The following is a 21,717-nucleotide window of genomic DNA, read 5'->3' as shown; positions in this document are numbered from 1 at the left end:
CAATGGGAGGCGAAACAAACAGGTAACAAGGTAATTTGATAAGAAATGCAACACTCCCCTCCTTTGCACAGAAAAGTTAGTTTCCCATAGACAGCTGCTCGTTCTAAGTTTTTTTTTTAAAAATTACCTTGCACATCATTATCTTTGTAAAAAGTTGGAGTATGAGTTCCCATTGACAAGGGCAGTGGCAGGTGATGCCCCAAGGGGCGGCGGGGAGCCAGAACTAGAAGTAGGAGGTGCTTCAGTTCTGTCTGGAGGTTAGGCCACTTCTCCATCCAGGAGGGCCCCCATAGGTGCCCTCATTAAGCGGGGCCCCTGTTGCACCGAGCGGCGTGCGCGTGTTGAGGGGAGGTGCGGAGATCGGCCCCTCTCTCACCCGGCCTCTGTCTGTCTGTCACAGCTCCTATAGGGGGAAAACTCTCAGTCTGAATTATAATAAGCCACCCGTGTGCTTTGTTGGGCAAAAACTAAAAAAACAAACTAAAAAAAACCCTATTCTAATTGTGCATTAGAGTCCAAACCTCTGGGAAAGACAAATAAACTGAATCATCACTTGAAAATAAAATAAACCTGCAAGGGAATTACCAAAAAGAGGATTTCTAAGTTATTTGTAGGCAACTTACGTCTAAATTGGTTTATCTTTTAGGACGCCTGCATGTAAAGCAGGAGCGTCAAAACTCAGTTAGGCCAGAATAAAATGTTAGTCCTATATCTGAGGGTTAATCTCAGTCAGTATTTATTGTAAAATATATAAACAGAACTTGATTTTGAGATGCATCATATTAAGTTATTTATGTAGAAATATAAATTTCCTCTTCCAAATGACATATTGTAAAGAATTTATAACAAACATGGCTTATCAGTTTAAAAAAAAACAACTTTAAAAAGATTTATCCTTACCATTTCTTTCATGTGCCTTGCTCTCTTTCAGACGTTTTTCATTTAATCTTTCTTAGTAATTCATTTGATCAAAACCCATTAAGTCAGCTATAGAGTAATGCTTGAATAAAAATCCCAACATGCTACTAAAATTTGATGTTAAAATGAGAACAGAATACATTAAAAACACATCTTTTGACTTCTTTTCTTAGCTTTAAATTCATCTCCAGGAGGTTCTTTGTTGCTCATTGTGCATCAAAATAAACAATTTGCTAAAAAAAGAACCAAACTCTGACTTTATTTTCAGGCTTCACAATTTGCTAACTTCTGTGAGAAGTCTGAGTAAGTGATAAAAACTCAATCTGTCCCAGACTGGGTAGCCGCTTAAACGTTACCTTTTGGGGCAGATAAAATGATAACAAGTGCCGGACCTGGCCCGCGGGCTTTGAGTTTGACACATGCGGGCAACTTAACAAATAAAGTTTGTTCAAACTTCTCCCTGCGCACTGTGACCGAGATTCAAAGGGCAAGTGGTGTTTCATTAATCGGACCCCCGTTTACATTAGAGTCTCAGAGAGAGGATTAATGTCAACTACGTGTCTTTTTAATCTTTTTTATATATTTATGTATTTTTTTATGCAACATCCCTCGGTAATATGCCATTCTGAGTTGATCCCAATGGAACAAACCCACCTCTTTGCTGCGTAAAACGCGCGTAGTTTCCCAAAAGGTCTCGTTTAGTTCACCGTGTTTGCTGTTGCTTAATTAGACGCTGCATTTGGAAGCCCCTGTTCCAGATTTATTGCTTATAAATATACATATAAAAGATGAGTTTAAATCTCTTTAAACGGTGGGACAATTAAGGCCACTTTGGGGGGGAAGACGACGACTCCTAAATTCTCAGGTTAACGCGCGGGTTTGGATCCCAACAAGATCCTAAATAGACTGTTTCTAAATGTATTCATTGTCCTTTCTGACAGAAGCCAATAACTGCCACCAGAACGTGGTTTCCCTGTAAAGAGCCACATTAAAGGACACTGAAGGAAGGAAGGAAGGAAGAAAGGAAGAAAGAAAGAAAAAAAAAAGCCACAATACAGGACAAAGAAAACACTATCCAGCTCAAGGACCAATGAGGGCTTTTCTTTCACTTTTCAATAATTTGTGGTCGTGCTCGGGATTAAGAGAGGGCTCTTGACTCTCTCTTTCACACTAAACCAAGAGTGCTTGTCAGCAACTTGAAGGAAGGGTTAGGGGGAGTGTGTGTGTGTGTGTGTGTGTGTGTGTGTGTGGGNGGAGAATAATACGTGAGTGCGGGGTTATCGTGTTTAATTGGATCGGGTAGTGTCATGTTGCAGCGCGGAGCACGGCAGACAGGAGAGAGCCACACTTATCCCGTTCAGATGTTTAGATAAACACAATTAACCTTCGGGATTGATGTTTGTTCCTAAATGGAACTGATGAGAACCGTCTGACTCCTATAGGTTCTGTTGTCGCGGCGTCTCCCCCGCGGAAGCGCAGCGCGCCCAGGGCGCGGAGCGGCGAAAGGTGCGCGCAGCTGTGCGTGCAGGTGCACGCGGCCTGCACCTGCTCAGGGAAGGGAGGAGGCTGAGGAGCTGGGTGGGGGGTGGAGGCCGGTGCAGATCAAAAGCTGGATGGCTGGGTGGGTTGGGGGGGGAGTAATTTTGTACGAAAAAAAATGGGTGAATTAGCACCTGATTCACGTCTTAGCTGTTATTCTGTTGGTCGGGATTTTAAAATGCGCAAATGGGGTTGTTGGTTGAACGGAGCCGCGCCACACACACACACACACACAGACACCTGGCTTCCTTCGGTCCAGTGGAGCTCGACGCGGATCGGCACTAGCTGATCAGGTTCTCCTCAAACCTTCACGTGCCGCAGATAAATAAGTTCAAAACTGCGACGCCTGGATGAAGCTCTGCAGAGCGCGATCAGATTAGCAGACACACACACACACACACATACACGCGGGAGAAAAGTTGCTTTAATGTCCGACCTTTTTATTTTCTAATATTAACGTAGACATATAACATATATATATTAACCATTTCTTGCACGAAGACGGAAATTAACCATCATTTTAAGTGAACTGAGTTAAAAGCCTAATTGCCTATTAGGAGCAGGCGCGAAATGATGATTTCTGCTCCTGCTCGTGTGTGATCATACACACCTCAACTCTTCGTTTTATGAGGTGTTGTTGTTTTTATTTCCTTTTTATTATTTCCCTCTGTCAATTCTAGCGCGGTGCGTTCAGGGACAACAGGAATTGTTCGAATGAGTCGAAGTTGCGCTTTAATTATTATTTTTTTTCTTATTTAATACACCCATTTAATTAAGGAGAAAGTGCATTTTGATCAGAGATATTTCGGCATGAACCAACAGCCCGGGGACCAAGAATGCCAATAAAGGAAACTTCTGGGATGTTCGAAACTCCAGTGGAATGACAGGCGAAGCTTTAGAATGCCATAAATAAATAAATAAATCTTCATAAAGTTGTAGAGCGGTGCCTGGAGTCTGATTATGCCACCCCTCCTCCTCTTCCTCACTCCTGGCAACAAGCAGACAAAGCGGGCGGGTTTCTGGGGGTCTCCGTCGGGCCGGTCAGCCCTTTGATCTGGGCCCGGTTAAGAAGAAGTAGTGAATCCGGAGAGGAAGAGGAGGAGGAGGAGGAGGAAGAGGGGGGAGGTAATGCCACCTATAGAAATAATTTATTTTTTTAAAGCAACACAAAATGTGGCACAAAGTATCATCTTTGACGCCACGATCCCTACTTTGCAAAACCGGGAAGCTTCAAGCCCCGAGGACCTTCACTTCTTCTGTTCCTAAACACGGTTTCTTTCTTTCTTTCTTCTTTTTTCTTTTAACAAGCAACAGATCATTCTGGGAGGAAACGGGCATCAAGAACTTCAACTCTGCATGAAGGCCTTCAGAGAGCTGCAGAGTGTAATACAGGAATAATAAACATCTTTAGAACAGATGCATGACTTGCTTGATTAATAAAAAATATAGGAAGATTAATTGATTCAAATATATATTTTATCTAGCTTTTAATTATTAGACAATAAACACAGCCCCCGATTCCATCCTCTTTGCTGCGGATAAAAGAGCTTTTTAAATGGAGTTAGTGATGGTCCACTTGGGCCAGATGAGTCTCGATTTTAAGGGAACAAGACTCAGTTAAAATAAATAAATTAATTAATTAATAAAAAAGGACTATAAAAGAGCTAAAATCAAACCACACTCAGGAGGCAGGAAATTACCGCAAATACCATGTATGGTGCGTTTACGTCCCCACTATTATTATTATTATTATTATTATTATTATTATTATTATTATTATTACCATCACTTTCTTATTTGATTTTAGCTGCTAAATTATTATTTTTTCCTGAAACGAAGAAAACAAAAGAGCTAATTTCTTTCCAATTTAAAAGCCCCGCTTTTAAATATATATTTTTAAAAGCAGCAATTGATAAAGAAAAATACATTTTGTTGTGTGCCTGAGGGGCTGTGAAATGCTCCAAATTAAGAGCAGATTTGAACACTTTTGTCACACTTTTTCTACGAAGGAACAGCTTTTGGAAAAGAAAAAAAAAAATCCACAAAAAGCATCATTCCTGGATGTTGAAACGGAGTTAATTATCCCCCAAACCTGAATGTTTCATCCCGATCAGCCTCAAATATATATAAATATAATGTGAAGAAGCCACTCATCTCAAACTGTGCAGCAATAAGCCCCAATAAAACGACGTGTTTTATGGCTTCAGAATCATCTTTTCGCCGCAATTAGTTCGTCATATATTCTCATTACAAGTCTATTAAAACATCAAGTCATTATTTGAGCATCCCCGGGCGGGGAATTAGAAGAAAACTATCTTTGGCCCCACACGGGTCCCATTTAGATTAATGGAAAAATATGTAAAACATTTCGTTTTAATTTTCCTCCGACGGTGTTTTGCATACATGCAATTTTTTTTTACCCCTTTCCGCCTGCGCCACGTCCCTCATTATTTATGAAAGCAATCTAAACCAGAAGAAAGAGGAAAAAAAAAAAACATTACCGGGCTGTGAAACGGCGCTCTGCAGCCTAATTGATTCCCGTCACAATTTTGTGATCTTATAATCGTGTTAATTGTAATTTAATCTCTCGGGGAATATACCAGATAAATGTGTTTAAATAAAACGAGGAGAGTTTTCTTTTTCTTTCCTTAAAAAAAAGAAAATAAAATCAATTCCACATATAAAGCTAGAATAAAAACGTCAGATTTACACAGCATAGGAAGACATGAAGGGATTCCTCTAATCATTTTACTTTTTTTCAGTGTTACTTTATTTAAAATCTTAGCAGTGACACACAAAAACCTGAGCAAAAAACTGAAACAGTGTGAAAAAAACAGTTTCTGTTTTTAAGGGAACAAAACGGTTTCTTAAAGTCTTATAATTTCCTGTCCCTCCTCAGAAAAAGGTTGGTTTTTGTCTCTGCTTGATGTCCCAGCTCTGCCTCCTCAGTCTGAGGTCTTCCTTCCTGTCTGCAGGGTGTGTGTGTGTGTGGAGGGGTGGGGAGCACCTGTTGAAGCTTGGAGACTCAAGTTGTCCCATCAAACCGGCCTCCTTCAGAACTAAAGTCATGCTCCGGTGGAGTCACTGTGCTCCGCATTCACAGCCGGGAGAAGCCGGCAGTGAGTGACTTTCTGTGGTCGTTTTAATGCACTTCCGCAGCGCTGGCACACAGGCTGCTGGAGCTGCTCCGTTTTACTGAGGTAATGATTTGATTAAACGGCAATAACAGCCGTTTAAACACCGAGAAACAGGGACTTCAACTATATAACAGCAAAGACAAAAGCGAAACGTCTTTACTTTTGGTTTTATTGAAATTTCCTCTCTGAATTGCAACAGTCTCAGCTGCAAATGAGGCTTTAAAAGTTACAAACTTTCATAGTTTAGCCAGAACAAAACTTTATGACAACATAAAGTAAAAAGTGCATTTCAAGGGCTGACAATATTAAAAAAAACATAAAATTATGACATTATTGTTGAATATAAGTTTGTATAAACATGTTCTGTCATCACAACACTCTCCATGTGCCAACTACATGTAAAATATATAGTTTTTGCATGTAATTTTTGTCTGATTTATTGCAATCTTCTTCAATTTCAGTTATAATTTATCTGTCCAAGTTTGTGACATTGCTTGTCCATGTTGAAAATCTGCAAAGTCTCACCACAAAGCTCTACACGAATTCTACTTTTGAATTTATTCAATGGAAGTCGCAAATATTGGTTTTACCAGCTAACCTCAGGGTGTTTGATTAGCGAATACAAACAGGCTAAGTGTGTATTCACGGCAGAAAAAAAAAGTAATCCAAGGTTGAGAGACGTACCAGATGCCAAAGAGTCGGCTTACTGTTGGGGTGTTTGGCTGGACTCAGGAGTGGCTTCTGTCTTTTTTTTTTTTTTTTTTCTTTTTCGTCTGGCCTGGCCTGGCACAGACACCAGCTCTGCCCCAGACACAATAGATCATACAGTAAGGGAGAGACACACACACAGAGAGAGAGAAAGAAAGAGAGAGAGAGAGAGAGAGAGAGAAAGGAGTGGATGAGTTGGGGTAGAGAGGAGGTATGGCGCCTTTCATTACCATGGTCACCAATGGCACTATTAACCATTCAACACCCCCCCAATTATCCTCCCATCCACAGTCAGAGAGACAAAGCCTCGGTCCTGGTCTGCTGGAGCAACATGGCCACTAATCTGTCTCATTCGAACATCACACCCACTTCACAGTCTCTCTGCGAGTCAGACGTGGACAAGCGCTCCACAAAGAGCCTCTTTGTACTTCCATTTGTGACTTCTTTGCTCAACTTGTTAGGAAGTTCATTTTTTCCCTGTTCCACTGTTGATTAAATAGTTCTGGAAGAAGAAGACGATTGAGTTAAATGAGAATTTGATCAATTCTGCATCAACTATATTTTTGTTCAGGCCTTGGCCCAGCACACTTTCTAAGTGACAGAAAGCTGCGTTGTTTTACTCAGGCGAAAAATAAAAAAAATATTTTGAAAAAACTTGTGAGTTTACACCATTTGATCTGTTTTCTTTATTTTTTTTCCTTTTTTTAAGCGAGCCATGTTTTGAAGTTTGACAGACCGACAGAAGACCAGCAGCTGAGGCCTGACTTTAAGATCTGGGCTCGATGAATAGACCGAGAACGGCAGAGTGATGTGTTTGTTTACCCTCTCGCCCCTCAGCCTGGCTGTGGAGATGGGAGAGCATTCATCATGGCACCGAAGAGATGGAAAAGTACGAGCACACACACTGCAGGGCATGCCAAAAAGACACACGGGCTTTGTCTCAAGAGGCGAATGCCATTCACACTCACTGTGTGTTTGTATTAATTAAAAACAGCAAAAAGTAACTGAATCAAATCAAAACATCCTGGCGATTTCTAAAACCATAAATACAAGCAACGGTTTCCTCTGTATCCAGGCAATGGGAGTTGGTTTAAAAAAAAAAAGTTTCTGAAGTGCTGATTTCCATTTCCAGTTTCCTTTGACCTCTCCGGTTGGGGTTCAGTCGTTTGGTGCCTCCCGTTTCTTCTCCAAACATTGTGTTATTTCTTTGGCACCGCGGCGGAAAGCGTCATGATGTTTTGAGCCTGCTTCAGCGAGGGCAAGTCAATCATGCTGCCGCGGAAGGTGAATGCACCCTGAAGAGGTTTGCATACAGGGGGAGGGCAGAAAAAGAAGAGACGGAAATACACAAGAAATGAATGCTGTTCTGAGAGCGATGCAAAAACTGAATTAATTACATAAATGTGCGGTCAGAAAAACAGTAACACTTGGAGGTGAGCGTTGTCAAAAGCAAGCACCTGTCATGTTAAGAGGAAAATTGTCTACATTTAAGCCTTCGCAAACAGAAAAAGACACAAAAAGCAAGAAAAAAAACACACATGAAGTCGACGGCAGAGGAATTGGGAAGATATGAGTCCCTCAGGCGATGCCCTGGCAGGGAGAGAGGTGTGGGCAGATTGTGTATTACCTCAGCAGATAGCCCACAGAGCTCAACACACAGGCTCCAACCATGCACTAAATTAGGGACAATAATATTGTACACTTAATTGGCCCGACTCCCCCTTCCCCGGCTCACTGTCCCGAGCCGTCTCCGAGAGTCACCCAGGGGTGTACAGTATGTATTCTTTGGAGCTACGGAGGTGTTCGAGGGGACACACAAAGGGATCAGGCCGAGCATCAAAGCAGAGAAACACCCGTGTCATCGCAGCACACAGGGCAGCACGGACACTCATTCATGCTGGAGACATACATGTGGTAAAGTTTCTTTGGTCGTCTCGCTATATAAAAGATCCTATTATGCTAACCCTCTTTATTAGGTGCATTAGCATAACGCTACACTAAAATGAAAGAAAAATCAAAATGATATTTTAAACTATAAATAATGTGAGTGTGAAATCAAACACTACAATTGTTACCTTTCCTTCTTTCTGATGTTGATTAAAAGCAGAAATGAGCTCTCTGGCCCACTGGACCCTGTCCGGACTCGGGGAGAACTCTTCCTGAACAGCCTGGACCTGCCCCGGGTGAATAACCTGCTTACCTGTGCAGACAACACACATTCAACGTTTCACTCGACGTTAAACAGAAGACTCACGTTTTTGTTTTTGCTTAAACAAAGATACGGTGCATATTGGTGAAACTTAATTATTACTTGCAGTGTATTTGCCTGTGTCTATCTTTTTTTATTTTACAAATTGGTGCTGAAATGCACAAAACTGCGTGAGGAAAAAAACTGTGTGACAGCTGGCACTGCTCTGTGAGAGAGAAATAACAACTCAGGGAGGTAATGAGAGAGGACAAAGTGGAAACACACAAGTCTGGACTGACTAATTTTGTGCAGCCACAGTGCTGGACGATAATAGGAGACCATGCAATGGATTTATTAACAATAAATATCACAACAATATCGTTAAACCCATCTTTTCTTTACTTCTCTCCATGTCATCACAATGGTCAAAACAACCTATTTCAAAATTCCAGACTCAAATTTAAATTTCTCAGCTCGTCTTTGATGAGTCATTACAAGCTTCTTCTGTAATAACACAAGACTGTACACTGAAGGTGAATAGAGGAAACAACATTTTGGGAAAAAAGTTGCCTGTTTTTGTAATGAGTTTATGCTCTTAACCAAACAGTACAGGTCTTCACTTTCATTTAATTTCTTAAAACTATGTTCCAGTGCAGAATAAAACAGATAAAGCAGTTTATGGGCTAGACCAACAGGTTATATACAGTTTGTGAAACATAACACAATGTGCATAATTAGAGTGACTATTTGAGCTTGTGAACTAAAACTACAAATATGGCCATGCTTCATATAAAAAGTACTTTTTTGAGCAAATTTGGAATTTCAAATTTGTATGTTTTCGAAAAGTGATGCCTAAACTTTGCCGATTCAGACCCACAAAATAATGAAGAGGCTTCCAACCACAACTATGACCAGTTAAAACTTAACAATATTAACAGCCTTACCAACGACAATACCAATTTTATTCATTTATCACCACCGTTTTAATTCTTAGTGACAGTTAAGGTGAAAATTTGTCATTTCTAAGTTTAATTTAATTTCTGGAGACTATCTCAGGACCCTGCACTTAGTATTCCAAGACCCATGGTGGGGTCTTCACACCAACTTTAGGAACCCCTTTTACAAAATAGAAACACAAATGTTTCTCCAAATTATATCATCTTTTGTCTTTACTTTTTCAGACTTAGACATTACTAGAAGCCAATTTTATATGTTGTCACACTTTTCAAGATTGTGCAGGAACTTTGGCTTTAGCATTTCAGCCACAATCGTCTAAATCGGTGCAGTTTGTGTTTTTGTCTGTGATTTATAGCAACCCTTTACGATACACACTAATAATTCCAATGAGGAAAAAAATGTTGATACATCGTGCAGCCCCACTTATATCTTGTTGCACTGAGATTGGTCAGATGAGGAAAATCCTTGTTTCACCAGCTGTAACAGAAGCCTAACAAGGAGTTATGACTCTACCCGCCACAGGCCCCCCTCCCCTTTCAGTTAAATGTGGGTGAACGCCGCAGACATAATCCCATGTACATTTGCAGATCAAACTTGTAGCGATAAAGTTAAGGTTATGAAATGTCTGGCGCGAACGTCGGCTCAGCGGCAGCCAGCGGGAAACTCAACACTTTAGGGCTTAGCTCTGTCGCCAGCAACAAATCCTTCAAGGTGGCCAAGCGGGCGGGCTACAAAATAGCTCAAGAAAGGGGGGAGAAGAAGAAGGGGAGGAGAGAACCCCACTCCCTTCATCCAAGCTCCGTGCTCACCCTAGTTAACCTCAGAAAAAACACACACACAGCGGTCACGCAGTCAACACGCAGTGATTAAAAGCTTGGGCAATTACTCACAAGCAAGCATTACTCATTAACTGCTAGTTTATTTATTATAATCATTTGCAAGGATTTGTGAAATGCAAATGAGTGAAAAAATAAACCATACCGACGTATAAGCGTGACTGTACAGCATGTGAGCAACTGCGTTTTTGTGTCACAAGAACTGCAATATTTACATGGATGAAAAAATAAAATATGTTGGAATACAATATCATGCTGTGTGTTTACAGTACAACCGGGCGAGTGTGTTGCTTGCTATTAGGACAGAAGCAAAAAGAGCGTGCGTATTCCTTCCACTGCCACCTGTTTTACGTCTTGTCAGAAAAACGGGACACCATTTCCGTGCTTGAAGCTGACAGGCTTGGACGTACTGTAAGAGGGTGTCAGGTAATGTCAGTGTGACACTGCGTTTGAGGAGGTGTTCAGGACAACAGGAAAATGTTGGTTTAAAGGAGCAGACTGGGTGACTCAGGTGCCCTCAGTTACAATCCATTGGTTCTCCTAAAAGACATCATTCGTGCCCTGCAGCCAATCCCAGGCTGCCATGTGTTGCTGGCATCTTATTGGAGGATAGCTATTTAGCAAAGTGCTCTCAGGCGAATGATGGGCAGGGTCCTGGGGATGGAAGTGAAATGTGGTCCCTGAGAGCAAAGATTTTCAGAGGAAGTGGATCATTTTTACCAGCAACTGATAACATATAAACAGCAAGGCTGTAAAGTAAACATGTTGTTTTAAATGACCAAATTTATAACAATTTCATCTGACATCCTGCATTTGATATCTAAAGCTTCACAGAATTATGCTCTCGAGTACGGAACACCAGTGTGTTCTGTGCTCTGTGCTAATGGGTGCTGTACTCAGCTTAGGCCGTGCCAAGGTCAATTACTGCACAGGTAGAGCTTTTGGCTGCACCGTATTATTGCTTAAGCACACATGGGCCAGTAATAGCTACTAACCAAGATTATACAGAGTGCCCACGGCTTGTGAGGCACTAATCCAGCGCTCTGAATGGTTCTGGTCAACATCAGATCTGAGCATTTATTTCATTAACCAGCTGTTTCCCTCAGCTTTTACCCCATGTTCCACTTTTCACAGGCGATGGACTGCAAATCATTCTGGCTCAAGCAATTTCAAACTAATTAAAGACAGGTATTACTTGTCATAATTTGAGGAATCCCGGTGCCAAGTGTAAAATCGACTCTGCAGCTGCAGGATGAGAGGAGACATTGAATTAGAACATAAAAAGTATTTAAAAAAGACACACGAGCCTGCAGCAGCAGAGTGGAAGTGGCCAACAAGGTCTCCTGGATGAGTGTCTGTGTGAAACAGCAAGAAGCTCAACCTACACTATGATATAACATAACGTGCAGGCGTTGTGCGCGACTCAGCAAGTGCCCCATGAAGTGCAAGTCAAGGATTCAGTGTCTCTTCCAGCTTTTTTTTCCTCAAGTGCAACTGCTGCCTGATACGACTGTGTTAAAATACTGACACACTGGAAGGAAAAACAAAAGAAGCTATCAATTCTATTTTTTATTTCATAATTTCTGTGTAAAAAAAAAAAAAAGCGATAGTTCAGATCTTTTATAGTGGGTTCTGAAGAAAGCTTATAAACAATTAATATCTTACCTGTTATAGATGGCTCTCTGAATAACTGCAGTTTGGAAAAATAAGAGTTTAATTTGAACTAGATTAACAAGCTAATAATTAGACTAAGTGGGGCGAGAACTAAATTGCCGTCTTAAAACACTTTAGATCACAAAAACCTCATTGAGGTGAATGCAAACACTATTTTATAAACTTTTACATCACGGTCAGTTTCACATAGAAATATTATGATATTCTTCTAGAAAGTGCCTCAGCCTGCACTGGAAGTGCTACAGCTAGCTGCGGCTATTTGAGCTTGCAAATAACCACAGAATTCTATGTAAATAACCATGTAAGACAAAACTGATGTAGATGTAAAGATTTATTAAACAATGTAGTCACGAACACCTATAAATGTTTTGCGATTTAAGCTGTTTTAGGACAACATCAGTCCACTCTGGTCTTGGACTCCTCTGGAATGTATTTCATTAACCTGAGACCTTTCAAAGTGTTATCTACAACAGATAAGATGCTAATTGTTCGCAACCATTCCACAGAACCCCACACCAAAATATCTGAACTACTGCTTTAAAGGGAAATAAGTTTAAACTCCTCAAGAAACGAAAGCAACTGAAATAAAAATATATTCGGAAGGAGAGGAAGAATGAAAAAATTATTTGGTCACACTTGCAAACATTAAAATAAGAGCAAGCATACACAGAGATGCACGATGAACAAACATACAACCACTGATGCTGGCCTCAGCAGAAATCTATATCTACATGACAAGAAGCAAAGTAAGTGTACACACATTTAATAAAAACGTCTAAATGCAATAAAAGTAAATATTTGAAGTTATTGAGTTTTTAGACTGCATTTGAAAATTTTTATCAAGTAGGTAATTTCTAAATGCAAGAAATGTGAAAACTAAATAGTCAAATAGCTTGAATGGTGTCTGCTGATGAGTGTTTAAAATTCTCTGCCATATGAATGAATATACAGCACAAGACTCAGAACAACAAGTGAGAACAATGTGAAGCAAGTGTTTTAACAGAGAAGCCTCTGGAAGATATTCCTCACGACCAAAGTCAGATGCAGAGACAGAAACTTTACCTGTGAAGCCCATGAGAGCACCTTCTCTGGCCTGCTGCCTCAGGCCCTCCACATCTTTATAGTCTATGTAAACCAGGTCGACAGCCTGCAACCCGAAAGCTTTGGTGGTCACAACCACCTTCTGCCTGGCATAGAGAAGCTCTCTGGCATCTTTAGTCCGTGTGGCACCTAAAGTTGGTCAACATGCAAGGAAAGAAGTGGAGATAAGGGACGATAAAGAATACATACAGTGCCTTGAAAAAGCACTCGTACACCTTGAAGTTCTGCACATTTTGTCACGTTACAACCCCAAAGTATTTTACTGGGATTTTATGTGATAGACCAACACAGAGTAGCACATAATTATGAAGTGGAAGGAAAATGGAGTGCATTTCTACTAAGGGCATTTATTCTGATATCCCTAACTAAAATCCAGTGCAACCATCTGGCTTTAGAGGTCACCTAATTAGTAAACAAAGCCCACCTGTGTGTAATTTAATCTCAGTTTAAATCCAGCTGTTCTGTAAAGACCTCAGAGCTTTGTTACAGAACATTAGTGATCAAACAGCATCATGAAGACCAAGGAACACACCAGATAGGTCAGGGATAAAGTTGAGAGAATAGAAGCATTAAACTATAAAACAATATGCTTGGTTCTCATTTGCAGCACATTTAAATCAACATAAGACTAAAAAATGGAGTCAATGTGCAGTTAAACTTGTTGGGTTTCATTATCTTGTTATTCATCACTCTTAGACAGACAAAACAGTGAGTAAACAACCTACAGGCAACTCATTAAGGACCAAAAGCTATATCAGGTGTTCTGATACAAACATTACCCCCTCCCATTTTTTTTTTTTTGTATCACGACACGTCATTTTGCACCATCACACACCTACAAATTATCTTTGAACTAAAATAAAACTGCGATTTCAACTGTTTACTACAGTTATATAATCATTTGTTCAAAATAAGAGAAATACAAGTCATCTCTTAGGTAGAATCTGTATTCAGGCAGAAAATTAAACTTTCACGTCCAGTGTTACTGATACTGTCTGCCACAAAAGGAGAAATCTAGAAGCATGTGGGATCTAAGCAGAGTCTGGGGTTCTCACCTATACTGGCACAGAAGTCATCGGAGCCAAACACCACGCCATCGTGATGGAGACCAGCCTTAGGAGCGAGCTGACGGATTTCCTCACACACAGCCTAGAGAATGTATACAGCAACAGGATACAGGCAGACGGAAGGAAAACTGTAGCAAACAGGAAATCAATCTTGAACATAATGGTGAAAATGCTCCTGATTATATTCAATAAGGATACTGCATTAGAACAGCCGTAATTGCTCAACTACTCTCAGTTTTATTACAAAAATACATTATTTAAGACATTTTACTGAAGACAGAAAACTGACATCACTGAAACATAAAGAAAACCAACACAGACAAGCAGCAGTGGCAGTGAGGGATGCCTCTTTGTCCCAAATGACTGCAAATACTGAGAATTTAGGAAAGTGTTATTATTTCACCACAACATATTTTAAATATGTCTTGTTCAAGTTAAGAATGAAGCTGTAAAATATTGTTTGCCTTATTTAACCATCCTACAAGTTTGGTTTTTCTAAATGTGTATTTATGTCATGAGTTACTTTAGGAAGCTGCTATTCACGGTTCATGTAGATTTATTAGAGTTATTGTGTCAAATGATAAAAAAAAAAATTGCTGGAAATGTGACAGATATAAAATTAAAGCAACAAATTGAATTTGTGTTAGACTAAAAGCTTAAACCAGCAGCTGCAGTCATTCAACAAAGGGGGGAAAAAAAGTCCTGATCGTCTGTGGTGAGGGTGTAAAACAAAATGAATGTGTTTCATGCTCCCTTCTTTTTTGAACCGCCAAATTATTACCACCGCTAGCTGTGCCACAGCAAGTTTTTTTAATTTTCTTTTTTATTTCCATGCTTGTAACCTGGTGTTCAGTCTGGGCAAAAAATACAGGGTGTGTTCGAGAAAGCGCTCAAAGGCCCCCCCCCCTGCCATCAGAACACACACTCACAACCACAAACCCAAACGCAGAATGAGAGTGAAGAACTGAAAGACAAACCAAAAGAAGAAATGCCAGCTGGTTTCTCCCCAAATCCTCCAAAACTGTCCCCCTCCCCACCCAAGTAGCTGAAGGTCATGCTGTATTTTAACAGAAACCCATTTGAAGCGTTCCAAAACATCATCAAGAACTTTTCTACTATGATGATATTAAAGCAGCACTAATTAAAAATGTCAGCATGTCTGAAGAGGGACAGAAACAGGAAAAAACAGCCTCAAAAGGCTCATTTTGAGAGGCAGTCTACAATCCCTTTTTATTTTGGACATGTGGAGTTCCCTACACGCTGATGCTGTCTTTAATCTAGAGCAAACAATGGACAAACAGCCGAAACGTCTTACGTGTGCAGTTTTTTTTGTTTTGGATAGGGCGGGGTTTCAGTTGTAATTTACCTTAAAATTGAGCAGGCCCACAGCGGTTTCCACAAAGGTGACGAGGCGAACGGGTTCTGTCATCGTCCGTCCTTTCAAGTTGTGCTGAAACCTGTCAACAAACTAAGCACACCGAGGGAACGTCTCAGGCGCAACTCATTAACAAAGCCCACTGTTTCTGTGACGAGGAAGCAACAAACCTCTCAACAATCACAACGAATTAGTCCGCTCTCAGGGCTTCGTACAATCACACTCACACCTTCACATCCATGGGATTTTTATGCTTCGTCGAAGCACACTCTGCTATATTATTTAGTAATATAAGTTTTCAGCTTCAACTTATTTGAAACTCTGATTTTATCAGAAGGGAATTTTTTGTTTTGATCATGTTTCTGTTCTATGGCTCTGATAATCTCAATGGATTTTTGTCAACTGGCATTTAAACAAGGAAATTCTGAACAGTAAAAGTATAGAAGACTGAGTTAACGGGAATTTAGCACAAGAAAAAAAAAACTTTTGTAGTAATATTTGAAATTAAATAGACAAGTACTTTTTTTTTTTAAATTTGTGGTTTAAGAACAGAATAAACTTCTAACTAAACAGTAGTGGCACTCCTTCCAATTCAGTCCTTCAAACAGCACAGAGAGCAAGGAGCAGAAGGCGCATAAACAAAAGCAAGTCAAATGTAAAATATTTTACATTTTTCACCAGGGTTCCAGCCTTCATCTTAAGTCTTCTGCTCTACCTTCTTTCAGAGGCTCTCTTCAGCCACAGCTTGTGCTCCCCCGAGAGAGCGTGCACGCATGTAAATGCACACGGCCACGCACCATCACATGCATACGCTGCAAAGCAAAGAAGAAACAAAATACAGAGAAGAAAACGAGGGAAGATTTGGGATGTCTTTGAGTTTGTTTTATACTGCTACATTATTCTGTTTTGCGTCCCTCCTCCGTGGCGGAGAGAAGAGGGAGACTGAAGCAACAATCAGAGTGTGATGTGACACTTTGCTGAGGCCTTTATTCTGCACGACTCCTGCTAATATGCAAGCTCACCTAAGTAGGGCTTTAAAACCCAAGTTTAAATCTTTGAAGACCAAAGCATTCGAATTTTTTCCAACAGACCAGTTCACAGCTAGCCCTGGACTGCCAGTGGGGTTGCCCAAATTCCTAAATCTATCATCTGGAAACACACAAAAGCCCCCTCCGTCAGATATTTCCTTTCAAAGCCAGACAAAAAGAAAAAAAAAAGAAAGAGAAGAGAGTGCAAAAGCTCAGAGTAGAAATGTCTAAGTTCCCCCTTTTCCTCTTCTTTTGCTTCTTCTTTGACACACCAAAAAAAAAAAAAAAAAAAAAGATTCTTATAAATAACCTCAGGTATGTCGCAACCATTTTTTTAAAGATGAAGAACACAATAGCCCCCATGTTCGCACTCGCCCACTCTCATTCTCCGAACCAAAAGAGCGGACCTCCATTGAAGGATTTCAAAAAAATAGAGGCAATTTTAATCATCTCTCCATTCAATCTCAGTTGGATAAATCATATCTGAGAGATTTGCATAAATACAAACCATCAAAGACTTTTCATCTTCAAAGAGGTTTTCAAGACCCAATGGGCTTTGTACTGTAATCATCTGAGGTCACAACCCTGTGGGAGCAAGGCTGCTATGGCAACATAAAAACTAACGCTGGGGGTTTAGCATAATATGCCCCCCTCCTTCGCCGACACGGGAAGGGGTGGCGGGGTCGGAGAGGGAGTGTGAAAAAAGGGTGTAGATAAACCCATTTCTGTGACAGAGGGAACTAGATAGATATGACCCGTTGTGGGGAAATCTTGCAGATATCACACGCGGAGATATTACAGCCCAACGCACCGTGCCCGTGCAAACCTTAACAAGGCTGCAGCAAGACAAGTGAGCTGTTCAGAATCATCAGAAACATGTGACAGCTCTGGCCAAAAGAGAAAAAAAAGCCTCTCTGATTACATGTTTCTGTCTATCCTCCGGCACTCTCCTCTTCAGCTATTATACACTTTAAGGGTCTGATTTACCAAGATAAGAGGCGCTATAGTGCGTGTTTATTGTCACTCTGATACACACAGCAACCATTAGCTGTCAATAGCTATCAAAACTAAGACCCTTCAAAGTGTTATTCACCACTGAATTGAAAAAAAAAAAAGATTTGTAAAAAAGAAGAAACAACACCTCTTCTTGCCATTCAAACCCACGACACAAACAAGCCCTCTGACAATTTCCACTCCCAATCATGAAAAGAGAAGGAGGGAGAGACCACGCTAGAGAAAAAGGAGGCTATAGTGGGACAAGTTTCAATTAATTTTCTTCAAAAGGGGGCCAGATTAAATGTTTCCGGCCTGCTGAAGTGTTCATTTCACAGAGGGGAAGCGGAGAAAAGGGATGAGGGAAGGGGACGGGAGGAGGAGGAGTGGAGGAGGAGGAGCGGGACAGGGTGCGATTCTTTTGGTCCCAGCGCACACCAAATAGTGTGGTGGGCAAAGAATGCACATGGCTCCGAATCTGTGTGAGAATTGTCCTCAAACAAAAGGAGGGAGTTACGCCTGTTACAGCCCAATAAGGCCCGTCAGTCACACAAGGGCCGGAGGAGAGCAGAGAGACGGAGCAAAAGATTTTCGCACAAAGAGAAACAAGCAAGTCCATCTTTTGGCGACAAATCAGTCTGAAGGATCCTGTGCCAATATCAATAAAAAAAGGGGTGAAAAATAAACAAGTGAGGGATTTACTGCCCTGCCTAACAAGAGTGGAGAGAATCGGACACATGCTTACAATACAAACACACACAGAAAGAGTTGTGAGGGACTGCGGCGGGATTAGACTAGCATGCATGACAGAATCAGGATCCCGCTCAGAACTACAAACTTATCTTTGACTTTGGAGCATGCATGCACCTGCTGCTGCAAAACAAATAAATCAAACACAAACACAAAAAAATAAAAATAACAGTAAGCTTGCAGCCAGCTCTCCTTAAGGGCACCAGCCGAGGTTGACTTAAATAAACTTACAATTAAGTGCATTAGTAACAGAAAAAAAAATGTCGGGCAATTATCTGAATTTTAAACCTTTTAATGCACTGACAATGGTTGCAGTAAAAAGAATAATAATGAAAGTAAATGATTTAAAGGAACTGCATGACAAAAGTGGCCTGTTTTTAAGAGTAGCCAAGGATAAAAAGCTGGGTGAGAGAGTTGGCGAACACCTGTTAGCAATTATACTTGGAAGAAAGAAAGAAAAGGCAGCAGGAAATAGACGTGTTCCAATTAAAACCACTAGTTAAAAACTTCCTGCGCCTGCCCCAAGAGCACGCATGTGTGCATATTTCTGCGTGTGTATGTGTGCACATGTGCACATGCAGGGTTGGAAACCAGACTAGACACATGACTTTCACAACAGTTTTAACTGAAGCTTTTAAAGGATATATCTGCCACTTAGGAATATGCTGAACTAAACCGATTGCCTGTAAAAGGTCATGCAAACAAACACATATTAACAGCTTGAATAATAAGCTTGAATAATAATAAGAATTTTGCACTAAAATTAAATTATATTTAAAGTATTTTATATACATTTTAAATCTGGTATCCACATGGAGCTGATCAAAAAGGTTTGAATTAATTATGTCTCGCTTTTATGACCTTTTAGAAGTTGACATTCATACAAAACCCTATTTTTCTATTTTTTAAACAAAGAGGGAGAGCCAGGCCTAAATAAATGCTTCTTAACTACTTCACCAGTTGATCAGGACAAAGAAAAACCCCAAAATAAACAGAAATTTAAATAAAATACCAGACAGAGGATTTCTTTAGAAACTTTGGAAGACAACAAAAAATGTGCTATTTAATGTCAAAAAACAAGACCACAGTTTTCAAACACGTACAAATCTAAGATTGTGTAAGATTGTCTTTTTCAGGAAGTAAAAGTGTGGACAGTTTTAGTATGAATAGGTAAAATGCATTGCAGCTTAGTCCTCACATTGATTGAAACAAATTTGATTTAGTTCCTCCCCATACCATGACCCTGTTCACAGCAGTCTACAGTGAGTTCAACAGTGGCACAAGGCACCATTATGTTGTTACAGAAAACTATCAGGCTTCTCAAGCTAATTTGAAAAAATGTCATCCATCTCTTGAACTGTAGCCAAGGAAAAACCCACTCTTTGTCCCCAGCAGTCCTGACACAGACATCAATTTCATCTTGGATAACTTTGTTATGATAAATTTGATGATTCTTGTTAATCTACTATACCTTATAAACTTGTCTAACTCCTCTGTATTATGATAATTTTATGTTGTTCTTTTAAGTAATATTTGGAAGGACAAAAAAACAACAGCTAATTTGAGACAATTTTGAACAGTTCAGCGGGTCAAAGATTGTGCAGGATTTTTGGCTCACCCATTTGACCTCCTCTGTGTCCTCCACTTTAGGCAACATGAAGGCAGGAGGAAGAACCTTTGCTTGCAGAATGACCTGCAGGTCGTCCTCAGCTAGGCCACTGGAAACTGAATTCACCCTCACACACTTCTCTGTCCGGCCCAGGTCCAGTTCTGATAACATCCGGGCTATGGTCTCCCTGGCTTCTGTCTGCAAAAGAGAAGCATAAAATACAAATACAAACTGATTATTTTAAGCATTAAAAGTTGTAGAGGCTAAAACTTGTGAAAGAAACAGAAGTCTCATGATTACCAACGTTATTGTTAGTCAAAGCTACAGTATAACTCTCTGTCAGAGTGTAATCTTTTGTCTTACACAGCCTTAGGATTAACTAGGAAATGTAAGTATTATGGTTGTTACTGTCAGAGAAAAATCCATGACAAGGTATTATGACTGTTCAAATAAATAATACCCTGAGCAGAGATAACATGAGTACAAAGATACTAAACTAATTTTAACTGAAGTAGTTGCATTTATTTTGAAAGCAGTCATAGTTACTTTAAAGTCATGTAAGTGATAGTTTGTGTATTACAACATGCACCTAAAATGTAACAAGAGTGCCACAAACATTACATAATGTGCCTGTTGGTAGGCACAATCTAGGGAACACAAGGTTTGACATTTCTATGTTACATGGATGTGAAGCTGGAGCATAAACAATGTTTGAACAAAGGAGTCACCTATGACCTTGACCTTTGAACCCAAGACCCTGAAGTCAATAGGAATCATTCTCGACCTGTGAAGTGTCCATTTGTGCAGCTTGCCTTTCCTACAATACACGGTTGCAGAGTTAGAGCTCGGACAAGAAATTGTCCACAGATGGATGGATGGTGCCATACCATAATATGTCTCATCTAATGACTAGCTTATAAAAACAGATTGTTTTTTTATTCATCAACATATAATTGAAAAACTAGTCAAGAAGGCAATAAAAGTTCAATTTTCTTAATAGAAATGTCCACATTAATATGATGTTGAGCATAAAAATAATCACTGCAACACGTACAAAAATGAGTGATCAAAGTGGTTATAGATCAATTTGGCATAAATAACACCAAGTTAAAACATTTAAGAACCCCTACAGAGAAAATCAAGTTTTCTTTTCTTGTTAACATGTCCATGTGGTGTTAAGACTAGAAGACATGAGCAAAATAAGCAGTCAGTACCCTGCCTGAGGGTTTCCATTTTTGACTCAAAAATTAATTATTCTAAGAAGCTTGACTTGCATACAAATTTTTTTATGTTTTGTGTTACAAACAAGGTTACAGACCAATCAGTGTCAAGGGAAACATGTCGGGCAGTAATTGCTTATCATGTTGACTCGGTGTGAATGAATCAAATAACATCTGATGTGAATAAATGAAGCCTATTGAAAGTTGTATAAAAATACAGGTTATGTGTAAACACCACTTTTATGACCATAATAAAGATAAACACAGCAAAAAATGGTTCCCTTTACAATGAGTGAATACAGCTTTATGGAAAATACATATCTGAATGAAATGTGTTAGTAAACCTTTTATTTGTTTGTGTTGTAACTGCACTGAATTCACAATCATTCAGTCCTAATTGTATCATTACTGCCTTTTTTCAGGACACCCTGGAGCTACATAAACATAGAGGGAAGTTGTAGTACCAATCAAGGTGGTAACATAGTGAAGCTACATATTTAAGAGACATCATGCACCACCCAGAATCAAATGAAAAGTATTCCAAAGATGACCACAACTTTAATGCTAACTAAACACATTTCTTTTCTAAACCAAATATTAAAAGTGCCTAAAGCCTA

At 39.9% G+C, this 21,717-nt stretch overlaps 1 protein-coding gene across 1 annotated transcript in view; it reads right to left on the bottom strand.

Annotated features, from left to right (window-relative positions):
- Positions 1 to 5,217: 5,217 nt before the first annotated feature.
- clybl (citrate lyase beta like) overlaps positions 5,218 to 21,717 on the bottom strand; it is a 59,712-nt gene continuing 43,212 nt past the window's right edge. The window contains exons 3-8 of the mRNA XM_017410105.2: positions 19,890 to 20,078; positions 15,492 to 15,593; positions 14,114 to 14,207; positions 13,020 to 13,187; positions 8,378 to 8,502; positions 5,218 to 7,597 (exon numbers count right to left, since the gene is read on the bottom strand). Coding sequence (XP_017265594.1) covers positions 7,502 to 7,597; positions 8,378 to 8,502; positions 13,020 to 13,187; positions 14,114 to 14,207; positions 15,492 to 15,593; positions 19,890 to 20,078 — 774 coding nt within the window. The 3' untranslated portion in view covers positions 5,218 to 7,501. The remainder of the gene's footprint in view (positions 7,598 to 8,377; positions 8,503 to 13,019; positions 13,188 to 14,113; positions 14,208 to 15,491; positions 15,594 to 19,889; positions 20,079 to 21,717) is intronic.

This window comes from Kryptolebias marmoratus, linkage group LG6 (assembly GCF_001649575.2).
Source record: "Kryptolebias marmoratus isolate JLee-2015 linkage group LG6, ASM164957v2, whole genome shotgun sequence".
NCBI lineage: Eukaryota > Metazoa > Chordata > Actinopteri > Cyprinodontiformes > Rivulidae > Kryptolebias > Kryptolebias marmoratus.
The sequence above is the reverse complement of the archived record's forward strand: the minus strand, read 5'-3'. Positions and strand labels throughout refer to the sequence as shown.